Source organism: Rhamphochromis sp. 'chilingali' (assembly GCF_963969265.1).
Source record: "Rhamphochromis sp. 'chilingali' genome assembly, chromosome: 2".
In the NCBI taxonomy this organism is placed as follows: domain Eukaryota; kingdom Metazoa; phylum Chordata; class Actinopteri; order Cichliformes; family Cichlidae; genus Rhamphochromis; species Rhamphochromis sp. 'chilingali'.
The window spans coordinates 41936409-41955993 of record NC_137930.1 but is presented as its reverse complement, the minus strand read 5'-3'; the positions used below and the strand labels follow the sequence as shown (position 1 = coordinate 41955993).

Here is a 19585-nt window from a genome sequence, read left to right as displayed (position 1 = left end):
TTCAATTCTGCTTTTCAGGTCTGAAGTCCTCCAGATTTCACTCTTTATTTGCTCTGATTCGTTTTCCACACTCTTGAGTCTCTGCTCTGTTCAACTGTGGTTCCTCTGTTGCTCTGTACAACCAGCAATCTGTCAGGTTCCCCATATGTACATAATACACTCTCCCGTAGCCCAATACTCCATGCGTGACCCATTAAACCAGCAACAATTATCCATCTGTTATCTAACTGCAGCCTGCTAGTTCCCACGGTAATGGCGACAGATGGCTAATGTGGCTATTGGGTAATTGTTCATAGTTGAACAGCTAATGTTAAGGTTTACTACTTAATTACTTCCCAAGAAGTAGATTCTGTTCATCTGGACATCACATTTTCTGTGGGAGAAACATTTCATCACTCATCTAAGGGACTTCTTCAGTCTCAGCTGACTGCAGGTTCCCCCAACCTTATAAACAGTCCTATTGAACATCATATCATGAAGTGCCCTGAGTAAATGTGGTTATCCCAGTTGGACATTTGTGAAAGCTGGGAAGCCACCTAAAGAATGCTCCAGAGAGAGATAAGGATAGCTGCTGCATAAGTGACAACCTTTAGTGATCCCAGCAGTATCAGAACAGCTGAGATACATTTCTGTAAGTACCTCGTCTCTGTGGCTTTCAAACCTAAAACACACTGCGCAAAAATTGGTCCACCCTAAAGATCTGGTCACCTGGCACAAGTAGAGTAATATAGTGTACGCTGTTAAGTGCCAAATAAATTAAAAATAAACCACTGGTGAACCAATAACTGGTGAAACCAAAATAGCTTATTGGCTAAATGTTGGAAAGACTTTGAAGAGCAAAATTACTGCACAAGAAGGCTCCATCTCATCTGTGAGACAAGGTGGTACTTTTGTTATGTCTTGGTATTTATGGTTGCAAGAAACACACTGACATTTCTTCAGTTTTGGAAAAAACATCAGGATGAATGCAGAAGTAAAAACACTGGCAGCCACCAGTGCTACCCCTCAGCCTCCCAGTAGACACACCTATCACATCAGTTTCAAAGTCCTACTTCCTTGACCTCTGACCTTGAGGTCAAGGTGACAGATTCAAACTCGGTATATTCTTGGTATATGCACCTATGGTATCAATATGAAGCTCTTATGTTGCCTCATTCTCAAGTTGTCACATTCACAAACTTAGCTCTTCATGCCACCTGCACACACAGCTGACAACACTACCCCATCAACCTTTTATGACTGAGTCACTTATTCAACTAAATGCAATCAAACACATCTGATGACTTTTAATCAACCTGTCGGAAAGCTATCCTTGTCGCGTAAGACAGGAGTGGCTTCATAGTGCAGTGGTTAACACAATCTAAATGCTTACTAAATCTAGATTGTGGCAGGAGCTATCACAGCCTAAACATTAAAACTGTAAAATTAATTCAGCCGGTAATAATGTATGATCAGTAACTCCTTGTATTATGAGGGGTATAATAATACACAAACTAGATAGTTAAAATGGAGTCAAGTTCAGTGAAGCTGAGAAAACAGAGATATGAAATAGCTTAATTTTTATTTTATTTTCGATTTTCATGGTGATGCTCATGTCCACTTCTCTCCCTACAATAATTTGTTATTCTACTTTTTCTAACTTGTATTATTTAAAAACAACAACAACAAAACTGCTCCCTCTGTCAGCTATAAATCAATAACATCAAATGAGGCATGTAAGAGTGTGCTGTAAATTGATTAACTACAATAAAGAGGCTGACGTCACATGCCTACAGCAAACAGAGTTTATTGAAACAGGACCTGAAGGAGTCACTGAGTGGCTGAAGGAGAAATTCTGACAGACTACTCCTTGGTTGTGACTGCAATGTTTGTCAAAAACAATTCTCTAACTATCACGTTTGGCTGGAGCTGGAAACCATAGTCCTTCATAGTCGCCTCTGTCAGTGCGCCCCAGGGTGGCTGTGGCTACAATGTAGCTTACCATCACCAGTGTGTGAATGGGTGGATGACTGGATATGTAAAGCGCTTTGGGGTCCTTAGGGACTAGTAAAGCGCTATATAAATACAGGCCATTCCAATGAATTTGGCTTAGTTTCTGTTCCATTCTTCTCCATTTGCTACAGGTTCTCCAGCTCACAGCAGATCACCAGATAAGAACAAGGTCTACAGTCACCTGCTGCAGTGTATGATGGAGACGTTAGAGTTTGACAATGAAACACGTGTTTCTGGAGAGGAAAAGGACCTGAACAACAAAACTTTGTCAGCCTGCCAAAAGAAAAAACACAAGAGGGAAAGGCCATGTCTAGCTCGCTAATGGCAACGCAACATTCAAAATAAGGACAAGGAGATTTTCAGTCATAAACAGAGTGAATGTTGTTGTCTCAGATGAAATTGTTAAAATGTAAAGTTTGTGTGAGGAAAACACTTGACTGAGTGAAAGAACTACACCCAGCTAAAATTGGGCTATGACACCAACAGAGTAAATTCACAGACTCCGCCCCCAGCACCATAGGCTCCAATCGAAGCTGAAGTGAAGCCGTTTCAGAACATTTTGCTCTACATATTTGAGTTGTTTGCCATGCTTGGTAAGTCATTTTTTCAAAGATTGTTTCAATTATTATTATGAGCTTTTACTTCTGTGGCTCTTTGGAGTTGAGACAAAGCTGTGTGAAAGGCATTAGCCATGTTGCTCGCTGATAGCATAATATTCTGTTTTAGCTAGCTGAAAGGTATTGTTTGCGGGCAAATACCACAGCCTTGAAAAAAAGCTTGCATGTGAATTTTCAGTCAAACCTTTGGTCAAATACACCTAAAACAATGTCTAGAATGTGAAATGTTGGTATAATGGTGCTACTTGAAGCCTGAAAACGATCGCCCATGAAAAAAACGAGCAAACAGCAGTAGCAGACGTCCTGACTGGATTCTACGTTAGCATTTAGATCCCTCCAGAGTTTTGTGCACACGGTTTAGGTAAAAATGAAAAAGGTTGAGGTTTTACATTTAGTTCAGTATTACCTGTTGCCTGTGTCCTTGTCTTTTGGGAAAATACTTTACACAAGTAATGGCTCAAAGAGGATTCCTTTTTTTTTTTTTTACTGTGCTGCAATTGTTTACTGGATTATTTGTGCCATTAATTAGTGTCAACTAATTTTTATTCGATCTCCGCACAGGATATGCTTGTGAAGATGGAATATGGGGGAGAGCAGAAGTGCGTTGAAGTTCCACAAAGGGATGAATGAAGGACATGCATATTGTATTGAAGAAATAAGTGATGAGAATGCTGTTATTTGCATTTACCATGTCAGACCTTTTGATAAATAAAATTCTAATGAAAGTGAGAACATGTATACTGTTACATCTTTTAGAAAATGTTTTCAAATTGTGGTGCACAGTTCAGAATAAATGTTTTTCAAAAACCATTGCATCTTTTTAGTAAATGTTTATTTCCAAAAGAAATTTCTAGAAGTTCAGAACAGTAAAATTCCAGCTTTTTAGAATGAATTAGAAGATAACTCTTACGTAGTTAAACTAAAATACTCTTTGAGAGTTAATATATAAACTCTTAACACCAAGTGTTAAATTATCAACTCCAGACAGATTTGGTGTTTAACACTAAATCAGAGTTAACGTACCAACTCTCTAAAAAGAGTTAAATTAACACTCTCTGGTGTGGACCCATATAGACACTTTAATAGTGTTGAAATCAAATCCGACAGTGTTAATTTGGACATGCTGGATTTGCTGTGTATCAGCAGAGAGAGAGTGGCACACTGCGCTCTAAAATCATGAAATTATCTCAATAAACACCACCTCTGCTTTCATCGAGGAAATGAAACACGGATAAATTTTCAGTTCTGACTTAGTTTTCTAGTATTTTTCTACTTTCAACAGAAAATGTTATTTGCTCCGTCAAGTGACGTCATACACTGCGTTACTCACACACACCATAAAGAATATATTCATACTGTAAAAACAAAAGCTAGAAAAACAGATGAATTTTTTGTTTTCCTTTTTATTCTTGCTGACGCTTCCGTTGTGAATATCTCAAAAACAACAGGAGGCTCGCATGGTTAGAAGTTGCTCAGCAGAGGATGAGGATTGGTCAAAAAACATAACACGTGTTAACTTACAAAAAAGGAAAGCACATAGCATTTTATTTAAATATATATTCTTTTAATAATTCAAAACAAAAGCTAATGCTATGCTAGCTTCTAGCTTTGCTTGACAGTTTATAGAACAAGCCTGTTGACATACACCCCGAAAAACTTAATAGTCAACCAAAAACAGCTGGAAACCTGTGTGGTTATTACAGTAAACTTGGCTGTCTTTTGTCAAAGGAGCTTGCAAAGAAAAGCGTCTGGACTTCTTTAAGTTGCTTGAAGACGTTTCACCTCTCATCCGAGAAGCTTCTTCAGTTCTAAGGTCAAATGGTGGAGAGTCCCAGATATAAACCTAGTGGGAGTATCCCCCCACAGAGGGACAAAAGGACCCCCTGATGATCCTCTAATCGCCTGAGTGAAACGTCTTCAAGCAACTTAAAGAAGTCCAGACGCTTTTCTTTGCAAGCTCCTTTGACTACGATGACCTGGATGACTGAGAACCTTCACAGACATATTGCCGTACATTTTGGGAGGAACACCCTTCAACTGGTGCGGGAGTATGAAAGGGAATCAAGGAAACTAGCGGATTATAGGAACCATCTCCGTTTCAACCTAAGATGTAGACAAAGCAGAGTTGTTCCTAAGAGCCTGCGCCTTGGATCCACGGTCAGGGGATACAGAGCAGACTTGATTCTACAGAGAGCACAAAATCACCTTTTAAGTGAAAGGATAAGACAGGTCCATTTCACCATAGATGCCCTCCAGATCAAGATCAGCCAGACTCTGCAGGAACTGGAAATCCTTCTACCCTCTCCAATCTTAGAAGAGGTTTACAAGTTTGTGGACAAGGCTCAGCGGGCCCAACACTCTAAAGGAAAAGAAAGACAACGCAGGACATTTCACACCTTGCTTTCAAAAACACACACTCCTCATCCTGAACCTACACAACCCAGAGAAGAAAACACACCTGATGCCAGTCAGGAGAAATGGGTTAAGAACTTTTCAGACAGGATTCTCACTGAACCTGAAAAGAGAGTATTAGCCAAAGGACTCAATTTTGCCATTTCTCCACAACAGTTGCCCATAGTGGACCTCATCACAGCCACAGAATCTGCCATACGGATTAATAAATTATCACAGACAGAAGCAGAGCAAATCAGGATGAAAGTCTCAGCCACGCTCTCCAGTGCCAAAGTCCCTCCATCCAACCTCACAATACAAGAAAAGAAGGCCGTCGCTTCCCTGAGCAAAGACCACAACATCACTGTTTTACCAGCTGATAAGGGAAGATGCACCGTGGTCCTAAACACTACAGATTACCATACAAAGATCACTACTCTCCTCAGTGACAACAATACCTACGAAGCCCTAAAGCGAGACCCCACAAGCAGTTACAAAAAGAAAGTTATAGCTTGCCTTCAAGACTTTGAAAGGGACAAAATTATTGACCGCCTTACATATCACCGCCTTTATCCAGGGGATGCCATGCCCTGCATCTATGGACTTCCTAAGATCCACAAGGAAGCTGTCCCACTCAGACCCATAGTCAGTAGCATAAACTCAGCCACTTACAACATTGCTAAACACCTTGCTACCATCCTTGCGCCTCTCGTGGGGAACACCCCGCAGACCACGGCCTCTCACCGCAGACCACGGCCTCTCTGTGTGAGGATCTAAACGTATTCTACGCTAGATTCGACACAGCGAACACCATGAGACCGGACAGTGTGCGCACCGCGGATGACGTCAGTGCGCACACTGTGTCTGAGGAGGATGTGCGGAAGTGCTTCAGGAAGGTGAACGCGCGCAAAGCTACTGGTCCGGACGGGATTCCCGGCCGCGTCCTCAAGTCATGCGCGGCTCAGCTGGCTGGAGTGTTCACACACATCTTCAACCTTTCCCTCTCTCTGTCTGTTGTCCCAGCCTGCTTCAAAATGGCCACCATCGTCCCTGTACCCAAATCCTCCACCATCTCCTCATTGAACGACTGGCGACCTGTAGCCCTGACCCACATCGTAAGCAAATGCTTCGAGAAGCTGGTCAGGGACTTCATCTGCTCTGCACTACCCGACTCACTGGACCCTCTACAGTTTGCATACCGCCACAACAGGTCCACTGATGATGCCATAGCCCTGACACTACACACTGCCCTGTCACACCTGGAGAAGAGAGACACGTATGTGAGAATGCTGTTTGTAGATTACAGCTCAGCATTCAATACCATCGTTCCCTCGAAGCTGGACAGGAAACTGCAGGATCTAGGACTGAGCAGCTCCCTCTGCAGCTGGATCCTTAGCTTCCTGTCTGACAGACGCCAGGTGGTCAGACTGGGCAGCATCACCTCATCCCCCATCACACTGAACACTGGTGCTCCACAGGGGTGTGTACTGAGCCCTCTCCTGTACTCACTCTACACCTACGACTGCACAGCCACTAACAGCTCCAACATCATTGTGAAGTTTGCGGACGACACTACAGTGGTGGGTCTTATCACCAACGGTGATGAGACGGCTTACAGGGAGGAGGTCAGCGCCCTGACCCACTGGTGTCAAGACAACCATCTCACCCTCAACGTCGCAAAGACAAAGGAGTTGATAGTGGACTTCCGGAGGTGCAGAGAAGTACACACCCCTATCACCATCAACGGCGCTGCTGTGGAGAGAGTGAGCAGCTTCCGGTTCCTTGGTGTACATCTGGCTGAGGATCTTACGTGGTCAGTACACACAAACAAAACAGTGAAGAAGGCGCAGCAGCGCCTCTTCTTTCTCAGGAGACTGAAAAGATTCGGCATGAGCCCCCGCATCCTCAGGACCTTCTATCACTGTGCCATTGAGAGCATCCTCACTGGATGCATCACCACCTGGTATGGCAACAGCACCGCCTACAACTGCAAAGCTCTCCAGCGAGTAGTGCGGTGCTCTGAACGGATAATTGGAGGTGAGCTTCCCTCCCTCCAAGACATCTACAGGAAGCGCTGCCTGAGGAAAGCGGGGAGGATCATCAAGGACTCCAGTCACCCCAGCCATAAACTGTTCAGACTGCTTCCATCAGGAAGGAGGTTCTGCAGCATCCGGTCCCGTACCAGCAGACTGAGAGACAGCTTCTTCCACCAGGCCATCAGACTGCTGAACACGTCATAGACACCTCAGCTTCACTACTGGAACTTCAACATTATGCACTCCACACTGTATATAAATGCCACTTGTTTTGCACATATTCAACTCTGTATATTTTATATATTTTATTTTATTTTTTTTTTATTTATTTTTTTTACTATTTAATTTGTAAAAATGTGTATACACACTAGGGCTGCCACGATTAGTCGACTAGTCACGATTATGTCGACTATTAAAATCGTCGACGACTAATTTAATAGTCGACGCATCGTTTGAAGCTTTGTAAGATCACAAAGGACGCAGGAATGAGTAGTAGGATTTAAGGGTGTAATAACGGACTGAAACAGAAGATGGCAGCACTGCATGTACAAGGATGCCAGCTGCCGTTAAACCCCGAAGAAGAAGAAGCTGTGTCCCAGAATTCATAGCGCAGCCCAGCGCAGTTGTCAACAATGGCGGCAGCTAGTTAGTTTTAACTTTACTCTTATTATTCTTTCTGGGTCACAAAATAAACGTTTAACATATTTTCAGGCGAGAATGTAGCTGTGTAAACCTCAAATATCTGCTCAGTTTATCAAGACACCGCATATTTTCAAAAGCTCTCCGACGTTTTCGGAGACGTCTGTTACCCACTAGCTCGTTAGCTAGGCGGGGGCAAGGCTAACTAGAGCCGTGAGAACACCGGACTCCTGGCAAATCGTTTTCAAACCCACCGCCGTCTTTCGCTACTCAGGTTAAACATGATATATAAGTCACTTAGATAACTTAAAATGTTATTGTTTGGCTTTCTTTAGTATTTTATTTGTTCCTGAGTAAATCGGTTTGGCTAAGATTAAAGTTATAGTTTTTGCACAGCTAAATAAACTTCAAGCAGACAGCTGATCATCAGAAGTTTGAGACGCTGGATAATATACTCCGGTGTCCTGTTATATTTTAGAAAGCAAGGAGTTTATTAAACTTCACCGAAACAATCTGCAAATTTCATTAAAAATTAATAAACTACCATCTTGTCTTTATTTTTAGTTAGCACAAACACTTCAAGCTGTAAGCTAATGATAGTTATATAAGACCAGATGCTGCTGGTGCAATAAGCTGTACGCTGTACGTCCAATGGATGATGATCTGATTAGTCGACTAATCGCAAAAATAATCGGTGACTAGTCGACTATCAAAATAATCGTTTGTGGCAGCCCTAATACACACACACAGGAAAATATTTAGTATACACATCCAGAAATGCATACACTATTATATATTGTACATATATTTATTAGTTTCAGGTTGGCCATTCTTGTATTTTGCTCGTTTGTGTTGTTGTGTTTGCACATCTCTGTAGCTTGTGGGGCTCGCACACAAGAATTTCACTCGCATGTGCTGTGCCAGTGTGCCTGCACATGTGATGTGACAATAAAAGTGATTTGATTTGATTTGACCCCACACCACATCAAGAACTCCACCGACTTCACTGACAAGGTCCAGAAACTTACCCTGGATCCAGATGAAACCATGGTGTCCTTTGATGTAGTCTCTCTTTTCACTTGCATACCCACCACGGAGGCCGTGGAGACTGTCAGAAAACGACTACAAGAAGACAGCTCCTTGGAGGACAGGACCAACTTCACACCTGATCAGATTTGCACACTGTTAGACCTCTGCCTCACCACTACATATTTCAAGTACAACGAAGGCTTTTACAGACAAAAACATGGCTGTGCCATGGGCTCCCCCGTGTCACCTATTGTAGCCAACCTTTACATGGAGGAAGTGGAAAGGAAGGCTCTTGGCTCTTTCAAAGGAAGAGTACCCAGCCACTGGTACAGATATGTGGACGACACCTGGGTCAAAATCAAGACACAAGAAGTGGAATCCTTCACTGCGCACATTAACGCTGTGGATAAAAACATCAAGTTCACCAGGGAAGACACAAAGGACGACTGTTTGCCTTTCCTGGACTGCGCCGTGCACATTGAAGAGAATGGCAAACTCAACATCAAAGTTTACCGGAAGCCCACACACACGGACCAGTACCTCCTGTTTGACTCCCATCACCCTCTGGAACACAAACTTGGAGTAATCAGGACCCTACACCACCGGGCAGAACATGTTCCCTCTAAGCCTGAAGGGAAAAAGAAGGAACACACGCATGTAAAGGAAGCACTCAAAACGTGCGGCTATCCTAAATGGGCGTTCTTAAAGTCAGCAAAGAGGCACAGAAAAGAAGACCAGACACCAGCGAGGGAGGATAAGAAGGACAGACGCAACAACATTGTCATCCCCTATGTAGCCGGTGTATCAGAGAAACTCAGGAGAGTTTTCTCCAAGCATGACATCCCGGTGTATTTCAGACCCAGCAACACGCTCAGACAAAAACTGGTTCACCCGAAAGACAAAACGCCAAAACACAAACCTAACAATGTGGTGTATGCTGTACAGTGTAGCGAGGAATGCTCAGACCTCTACATTGGAGAGACCAAACAGCCACTTCACAAGCGCATGGCACAACACAGAAGAGCCACCTCCACAGGACAAGACTCAGCAGTCCATCTGCATCTAAAGGATAAAGGACACTCTTTCGAGGATGCCAATGTTCACATTTTGGACAGAGAGGACAGATGGTTTGAAAGAGGAGTGAAAGAAGCCATCTATGTCCACTGTGAGCGACCATCTTTGAACAGAGGCGGGGGTTTACGACACCAACTCTCTGCCATCTATAATCCAGTTTCGAGATCCCTTCCCAGACACCTTAACGCCCACTCACATCCTGGGCCATCTGACCTCAGGAATTCGCATGATAAGGTGGGGCCAGGTTTCACAATGAGCTCACCCGAAACTCTGGCTGATTGGGATCCACGCCCAGTTTCACACCTTGGCTCAGGCGATTAGAGGATCATCAGGGGTCCTTTTGTCCCTCTGTGGGGGGTTACTCCCACTAGGTTTATATCTGGGACTCTCCACCATTTGACCTTAGAACTGAAGAAGCTTCTCGGATGAGAGGTGAAACGTCTTCAAGCAACTTAAAGAAGTCCAGACGCTTTTCTTTGCAAGTTCCTTTGACTACGATGACCTGGATGACTGAGAACCTTCACAGACATCTTGGCTGTCTTTTCTAAGAATGTTTTACTTTATAAATTGATTTACTGTGACCAACACGAATATTAACAGTTTGAGAGTTTTGCTGAAGCATACTGATCAGCACAATCACAGGATGCAGTCTTTGTGTGGGGATTTCTCCAAAACGTGTTGATCACAGTTTTTGACAGTCTGGTATAGTAAGTAGTTCATTTGTAATTGTGCTGGGCTTGTCTGTGTCATTGTTTCACAGAATAGCATTATCAAGATGTAGGGATACCCAAATTGGCCAAAGGTGTCGTGGTGGAGATGAGTTCGAAGCCTCGATACAATTCCGGCACAAACATGCTTCAGTGATTCACAAAGTCTTGCTTTGCCCATCACTAGACCTTGTTGACAAACCCACAAGGTCATAAAAACAGACAACAACATGGACGTATGTAGGACTACTCGCGCTGATGAAATTCATGCGACTCGGACCAGAGTAGCCTCTAGCTGACTCACAGATGCAGAAAGTATTATTCTTGTTTGAAACGACAAAGAAGCCAACTTCATAACCGCTCAGCTTGATCTTTGACATTGTTATGTAAATAAATATAATCTCTCCCATTTCCAGATTAATGTTCTGTCATTTAACTAGACTTATCTTGTATGATTAAATTATCTATAACATAATAAATGCTGATTGGAGAGGCTCTTTGTGAATTGTAAAGGACCCAAAACACTAGATTCACAACTGCTCTTGGTACAAGAGCCTGATCCACTTAATGAGTTTGTCATCCATCCATCCATTCGCTTCCGCTTATCCTTTTCAGGGTCGCGGGGGGCGCTGGAGCCTATCCCAGCTGTCATAGGGCGAGAGGCGGGGTACACCCTGGACAGGTCGCCAGTCTGTTGCAGGGCCAACACACAGGGACAGACACCAGATGTTGGCTTCCTTTGTCTAAACACTGTGGAAAGATCCTCCACACTGTTTGCTTTTCACACTGCTGCAACATGTATTTATGCCCACCATTAAGGTGCAGGAAGCCGCTGCTGAACATCAGGTGTAACCACTTACGTATGGCTATCCATACATTGTGAGATGAGCCATAACCCTATCCCTAACCTTAACCAATAATCAGTAAAAAGAAAAATGTGCTTATGTTTAAATAAACATTATTTGCTTAGCTTTTGTCGTCTGTGCAATAGAGCTGGGCGATATAAGATTTTTTCATATCACGATATGTTTTTTTCATTTCAGGCGATAACGATATCTATCACGATATAAGCCAAATAACTATATTTGTAAGATTTAAATGTGCCGTTGCTCACAAGTAAAATGTGAAATAATCAGCAGCTTGTTTTTATTTAAATATTTATTTCCCATAATAAGTTCAACAGGGTAGATGTACTTAAGGAACATGAGACTTTTTCAGATAAATAAAGGCAAATATTGCAAACTACACAAAAGGCAGCCGCTAAAGCGTTTAAGTTTCAAAATAGAACAAACGAAACAGACTAAATTGTCAATTCCACTTAGAAACAAAATATTAATTCTAAAAATAAATCTTAGTTTGTTTTACAGAAGAACAGACAAAACTGACTAACTTTTGTCAATATCAAATAAACTGAGAACTAAAAGGAAATTCTCAATCTCTCCTTGTTGTATAGCTTAGCTTTTCAAACAGTTTTAACAGTTACTTTAGTCTGACAAAAGCCGAATGACGAATTAGCGCTTCCAGTCAGAGACTGAGGCTACGTCCACACGTACACGGGTATTTTTGAAAATGGAGATTTTCCGTTTTCGTTTTAAAAAATAATCCCGTCCACACATAAAGGCAGAAATGAAGGAAAACGCTGCTATGAACATGCCAAAGCAGCAGGTGGCGCTAGATTCCTAACCGTGCAGAAATGTTGGCCAATCAGAAGTCTAGAAGCCTCGGTGGGAAAAAGTAAACAAAGCTGGGGCATAGAAGCAGAACCGAGTCGTATGTGTGGAGGGACAGTAACTGTGTGTATATGTAAGCATTTAAACACTGCAGAGAGTAGAATTAACAGTATTGTAGAAATTCATTTCACCGAAACAATAACGTGGCGCACAGTGTGACGTCAAAAAATGTGCACACCTTTGACGCTGCGTTTTCTCAGTTTTCCTAGTCCACACATAAATGCAGAAACTGAGTTTTTAAAAATCTTCGTTTTCAGTGACCAAAAACGCCGTTTACGTGTGGACGAAAGGTGCAAATGCATAGAAAAATCTGCGTTTTCAAAAATACCCGGGTACGTGTGGACGTAGCGCATGCACCAGTTTATTGTATTTCCAGACTTGCTTTCGGCACAATTTACAATGAACTCTACTCTGTTTTTTGTCAGACTTGAAATAGCCGAAATACCTTCACCCTACGGAACTTCTATGGCTCTTCCGTTCGACAATCTCTCCGGCCTTGGAACCATCATCTGTTTTCTCTTCGGTCACGCTCGGTTGATTTTTCTAGTCAGCACACTCATTTCCTCCATTACCCGGGCGGTACGGTGGCTGGCTGCTTCCCAAACAAATACACATGTGCGGCTTGGCACTTGTGCTGTACGTATCAAGTCACGTGACGTGACGCTGCGGCTGTGATTGGTTCGGCTCTGCGCTACTTAATTTGGATTGTCTGTTCTTTTTTTCTTTTTTTAAAGAGGACAAGAGCAGCGAGGTCTATCGCGATAGTTGAATTTCTCTATCGAGTAAAAGTTATATCGCGATACATATCGTTATCGTTCTATCGCCCAGCTCTACTGTGCAATGAACTGACGACTCCTACATATGTGGTAGAATTTTTCGACAATGTATGATACTCAGATGTGTATGCTGAAATGTCAAAACATTGGGCTGCACTCCAGCTCTTCACAAATACATTCATGTGATTCTGATGTGGACAAACAGAAGGAAACTATTCACATAATCAGCTGAATCGTCCTGCATCCTGCAATCCAATCTAGAGCTGTGTGTTTGGCTAAAATGATTTGAGCTGGCTACTAGCTCCTTGAATGTGTCATACTCTTAGTACAATCAACCTAGTTACACTAGTACATCCTAGTGGTAGTGTGCCAATTCATAGTTTGCAAACCAGTCGCAACCAATAGCAAAAGCCAACCGAGAACACCAGCGTGCTGTGTGAGAAACATGCAGGAAAGTGTGCACCAGTGTACAGAGCCCTCACGGAGATCTAGTATAAGTCAACCAACAAGTCCCACATTCTCTAATGTTGTAAAGGCACTAACAGAGCGAGGCCCATAACATCACAGAAGCTAAAATAGATTTCTTATCCTAATTTTAATTTATTTTTAATGAAAAAAAGAAAAAAAAGAAATACAAAACAATAGTTTGATATAGTTGAATAGTTATTCAATACTAAAAATATCTAAGTGTGTTAAATATTGATACCAACAGTGTCATCTTGGCCTCTTCGAGCTTACGGAGAACTTCATCACTCCTTCCCTCACTAACAGCTGAAGTTCATCGTCATCACTCTGAACAACATTTTTGGAGAATTTTCAAGAGATGTGTAAAGCTCTCGTTTGAACAACATTAAAGTCTTAAACAGGTATCATAGACGTCAACATTGGTCATTCAACTATTAACAATTATCTGAGTGCCACATTAGTAGTCTTTTGTTATTAGCATAGTTGTCATCATGTGGTGTTTCTTCAGATTTCAATCATTCAGTCCAATAAAGGACACCAAACAAGAGTTAACAGCTGAATAAGCTGTTTGGCATTGACAGAGAAGGCAAATCTTTCCTGGAGGCAACTTATTCAGCTCTGCTGCACTATCCACAAAAAGTCATTTTCCTTACAAATGTAGGACCATTTAAGTGGAACTAAACAGGCTTACCAACAGTGTAAGATGTATATGCATTTGTAACAGTGTTACAAAAAAGAAATAGACAACCAAACAGATTTCCTTAAATTCTGTGCTGTAAAGTAGGGCTGAACGATATATCGCATTTGCGATAATATCGCGACATGATCAAGTGCAATTTTCTAACCGCAAAGGCTGCGATTATACTGCGATTATAAGGCTGTCCAAATTACTACCATATCCCAGAATTCATAGCGCGGCCCAGCCAAACTCCAGTTTCCAGCAATGGCGGCCGCTACTAAGTTTTAAAATTACTCATACTAATCTTTCTGGGTCACAAAATAAACTTTTAACATATTTTCAGGCGAGAAAGTAGTTGTGTAAACATCAAATATCTGCTCGGTTTATCAAGATATCCCATATTTGCAAAAGTGCTTCGACGTTTTCAGAGGCGTCTGCTACCCACCAGCTCGACAGCTAGCCGGGAGCTCGAGGATTACTGATGCGGCCGAGAACGGCACAACTCCCGGCACATCATTTTCAGATCACCGCGGAGTTTCGCTGCTCGGGTTAAACGTAATATATAAGTCACTTAGACAACCTAAAAATGTTATTGTTGGGCTTTTTTCAGTGTTTTGTTTGTTCGTGAGTAAATCGGTTTGGCTGAGATTAAAGTTATTAGATTAGATAAAATAAAACTTTATTAATCCCCCGGGTGGGTTCCTCCTTGGTTTTCACACAGCTGACTAAACGTCAAACAGAAAACTTATTAAACAGAAGTATGAGACAGTCGAGAATTTACACCAGTGTCTGGTTATATTTTAGATAGCAAGAAGCAGACGGCCGAGTTTATTAAACTCCACCGAGACAGCGGTGACGCTAATCAGAACTAGACCGTCCAATTTCACGCCTTTAAACTTTAAAGGCGTGTTTGTGTGTGTGTTTATACAATTGCTATTATGTTTGCACTTTATGTGTAATGTTACTGACTGCAGAGATCAGTAAGATGTGTGTATTTTTTATTTATTAGTTTTATTTATTTAATATTATTTTTTAATTGAATGACTGTCTAGTAGTTCACAGATGTCGAAAAACTGAGTGTGGTAAAGCCACTGATTTTTTTTATGTATATTTCTGCAATCTGCACATTGTACTGACTTTCATTTTAATGTTTACACCAGGGTTCCTTGTCAGCACTTTATGCTCAGATGTTTGTAAGCTAAAAATAAACTATTGTGTATGTTCAAATATACTGTTGTGATTGAAGAAGTTAAATAAAAATGTCAGTCATCAATTCATGCATCACCTCATGTCATCATAACAGAGGTCTGTCTTCCAGGAAAGAACAGTTTAAAATTAATGTAATATAGTATTGGCCATACTATATGATGTATTGCTTGTCTTTGTTTAATAATACAGAAGACAAAGACCTTAAAAAATAATCGCATATCGCATCGCAATCGCAATATTGGGGCAAAAAATCGCAATTAGATTATTTTCCATAATCGTTCAGCCCTACTGTAAAGCAGATATATTACGAATGGGTTCATAAATCTGCCTAAACAGAAAAAATATCTCTTGCAACCACAGCTTTTAATGAGCTGCAACTCGTAAAACAACATTTTTGTAAAAAAAAAAAAAAAAAAAAAGTTTAAGTTTAAGCATAAACTCTTTCTCTTGTGTCTCTCTTTTCTCTTTTTTGTGAGTTTATGACTTGCAGACTAGCAGGTTGCTTCTCCCCTGCAGATGCGTCAACTCCTGCCGCAAAATGATGAGAAATGAATTGATTATCTGCTGAAAACGACTTGTGAAATATTCCAAGTTGTGGCACTGTATGCTTTCAGGGTATGACCGTGTAATCGTGATCTTGTTAGACTTGTAATACCGGTTAACACAACTAATCTCCCCGAGCGTAGCAATACCTGAAGCCGCTGCTCAGAGCAGATGCGGTGAGAGGAAAGAAGAACCACGACGGAGGACGGCGTTAACCCGAACGGTGAAACTGGAGGTCCGGTAAAAGTTCGTAAAACATCCTCCGTACGGTCATTTTTGCTCCCCTGATGCCAAGAGAACTTTCCCAAGCTCCGGTCTGGGAACGCTGCTACGAAAACCCTGTAACATTCTGCGAACCTTCACAGGATGTCCCGTCGTTTCTGGGTATATTTGGTTAAAATTGACGATTAACTGCGGATTAAATATAAACCGAATTGACCGGTTGGTTCTAGTGATCACAAAAACGATGCAGTTTTCTCGTTTGTGTTGACTTTTTAGACTGGTAAGACCAATTGCTTCCAGTTAACACATTTCCAGTGGTAGACAGTGGTTTTTGCATAGCAGACACTCAACAGGTGTGCAGCAATAACTCACCTTCTGCTGCCGACGGGACATGTCGGTGGGCTGCTTGGCGTTGAACGGGTAGGCTATGCACCGGAGGACGAACACATAAATCTGCAGTTTTATTTTCCTCTCCTCTTCCTCCTTCTGAATGGACTCACGTTTCCTCTTTTCCTGTTCTTCATCTGTAGCGCTGTTCACTTTCGTACTTTTGCCGGCGAGGCTTCCAGGTGTCGCGGAGCGCAGCTGCTGGCTGCCCGGGGGTCCCGTTTCCCGTTTCTCTGCAGAGGAAGAGGCGTCCGGTTTCCTCTGAGGCTCTAAGTCGGACTCCCCACCAGTGTCTTCGCTAGAAGACGAATCTAACATAGTGCACTGTGTCAAAATTCTGCTTCAGACTGAGAAAAAAGTCAGGAAACAATTTTTGAGCGTCTTTTTGTTTGTTTTAGTCGACGTGGCCTTGACGTCTGCGTAGGTGGCGCGCTCTGAACCACGACTTCAGTGGAATGTCAGGTTACTGCGGAAAGCAAAGGTAGGCGGAGTTTTCATTGTTAAGAGGTGGTCTCCGCGTGCACTTCGTTCCTTCACAGCTTTAAAGAATGCGTTGGCGCGTGCACAATGTGTTGTGCCCAAAACTAATTTCCAGTGTTTGTGTTTTTTATGTATTATATCTTTGCTTATGCTGATAGCCTGCAGTCAACAGGATTTAAGAAGGGGCTGTGTGTAAAATAAAGAAATGATCTGTTTTGCAAGTTTGCAAGTCTTTATGGCTCTGTGTTATTGTACATACATTATAATCAATTCAGTCCTTTTAGGCTGCTTAAAATATCTCTATATAACTGTTATATTTATTGCAGCTTCTGCTTCCCTCTCGACCTGATCTATCTTGAAAAAGTGAAATGTGTATTTTTGATTATTGTTTTGAGTGTCATTTGTCAACATGGTGATATAAATTTATGATCATTGTTGCAATAGGGGTGGTTTCATCTTACTTACTTTTTCAAACTGACCAAAGGACTTCATCAACTGGTATCAGCGCCGATTCCAGGTTAACACAAAATCAAGAACTGGTGGTGGATTTTTAGAAAGACAAACATGCTGGGAATGGGCATTGGCAAAACGGACTCATATAACCACCTGACCAATAAACTGGATTGGACTAACAATTCAAAGGCCATCTAAAACAAAAGTACAGGGCAGGCTGTATCTGCTAATGAGACTCTCAGATCTTTTAGAGCAAAGACATGTATAGATACACATACATACACATCATATATACAGTGGGGCAAAAAAGTATTTAGTCAGCCACCGATTGTGCAAGTTCCCCCACTTAAAATGATGACAGAGGTCAGTAATTTGCACCAGAGGTACACTTCAACTGTGAGAGACAGAATGTGAAAAAAAAATCCATGAATCCACATGGTAGGATTTGTAAAGAATTTATTCGTAAATCAGGGTGGAAAATAAGTATTTGGTCAATAACAAAAATACAACTCAATACTTTGTAACATAACCTTTGTTGGCAATAACAGAGGTCAAATGTTTACTATATGTCTTTACCAGGTTTGCACACACAGTAGCTGGTATTTTGGCCCATTCCTCCATGCAGATCTTCTCGAGAGCAGTGATGTTTTGGGGCTGTCGCCGAGCAACACGGACTTTCAACTCCCGCCACAGATTTTCTATGGGGTTGAGGTCTGGAGACTGGCTAGGCCACTCCAGGACTTTCAAATGCTTCTTACGGAGCCACTCCTTTGTTGCCCGGGCGGTGTGTTTTGGATCATTGTCATGTTGGAAGACCCAGCCTCGTTTCATCTTCAAAGTTCTCACTGATGGAAGGAGGTTTTGGCTCAAAATCTCACGATACATGGCCCCATTCATTCTGTCCTTAACACGGATCAGTCGTCCTGTCCCCTTGGCAGAAAAACAGCCCCATAGCATGATGTTTCCACCCCCATGCTTCACAGTAGGTATGGTGTTCTTGGGATGCAACTCAGTATTCTTCTTCCTCCAAACACGACGAGTTGAGTTTATACCAAAAAGTTCTACTTTGGTTTCATCTGACCACATGACATTCTCCCAATCCTCTGCTGTATCATCCATGTGCTCTCTGGCAAACTTCAGACGGGCCTGGACATGCACTGGCTTCAGCAGCGGAACACGTCTGGCACTGCGGGATTTGATTCCCTGCCGTTGTAGTGTGTTACTGATGGTGACCTTTGTTACTTTGGTCCCAGCTCTCTGCAGGTCATTCACCAGGTCCCCCCGTGTGGTTCTGGGATCTTTGCTCACCGTTCTCATGATCAGTTTGACCCCACGGGATGAGATCTTGCGTGGAGCCCCAGATCGAGGGAGATTATCAGTGGTCTTGTATGTCTTCCATTTTCTGATGATTGCTCCCACAGTTGATTTTTTCACACCAAGCTGCTTGCCTATTGTAGATTCACTCTTCCCAGTCTGGTGCAGGTCTACAATACTTTTCCTGGTGTCCTTCGAAAGCTCTTTGGTCTTGGCCATGGCGGAGTTTGGAGTCTGACTGTTTGAGGCTGTGGACAGGTGTCTTTTATACAGATGATGAGTTCAAACAGGTGCCATTCATACAGGTAACGAGTGGGGGACAGAAAAGCTTCTTACAGAAGACGTTACAGGTCTGTGAGAGCCAGAGATTTTCCTTGTTTGAGGTGACCAAATACTTATTTTCCACCCTAATTTACGAATAAATTCTTTACAAATCCTACCATGTGAATTCATGGATTTTTTTTTTCACATTCTGTCTCTCACAGTTGAAGTGTACCTCTGGTGCAAATTACTGACCTCTGTCATCATTTTAAGTGAGGGAACTTGCATAATCGGTGGCTGACTAAATACTTTTTTGCCCCACTGTATATATTGGAGGTATACCAAGAGCTAAGAGAAGGGCTCAAGAAGATGTGGAGGGTGAAGGTAACAGTGGTCCCAGTGGTAATTGGAGGACTAGATGAGGTGACTCCCAAGTTAGATGAGTGGCTCCAGCAGATCCCGGGAACAACATTGGAGCTCTCTGTCCAGAAGAGGGTAGTCCTAGGAACAGCTTAGATACTGTGGTACACTGACACCTCTACAGGAAAACATGTCTATTAATCATGGCGTTAGGGGGAGCA

General features: G+C 42.3%; 1 protein-coding gene across 1 annotated transcript in view; it reads right to left on the bottom strand.

The window, feature by feature from the left end:
• The window catches only part of cadps2 (Ca++-dependent secretion activator 2), a 201793-nt gene extending 184494 nt beyond the window's left edge, over positions 1-17299 (bottom strand). The window contains exon 1 of the mRNA XM_080875386.1: positions 16482-17299. Coding sequence (XP_080731512.1) covers positions 16482-16814 — 333 coding nt within the window. The 5' untranslated portion in view covers positions 16815-17299. The remainder of the gene's footprint in view (positions 1-16481) is intronic.
• Positions 17300-19585: the final 2286 nt, after the last annotated feature.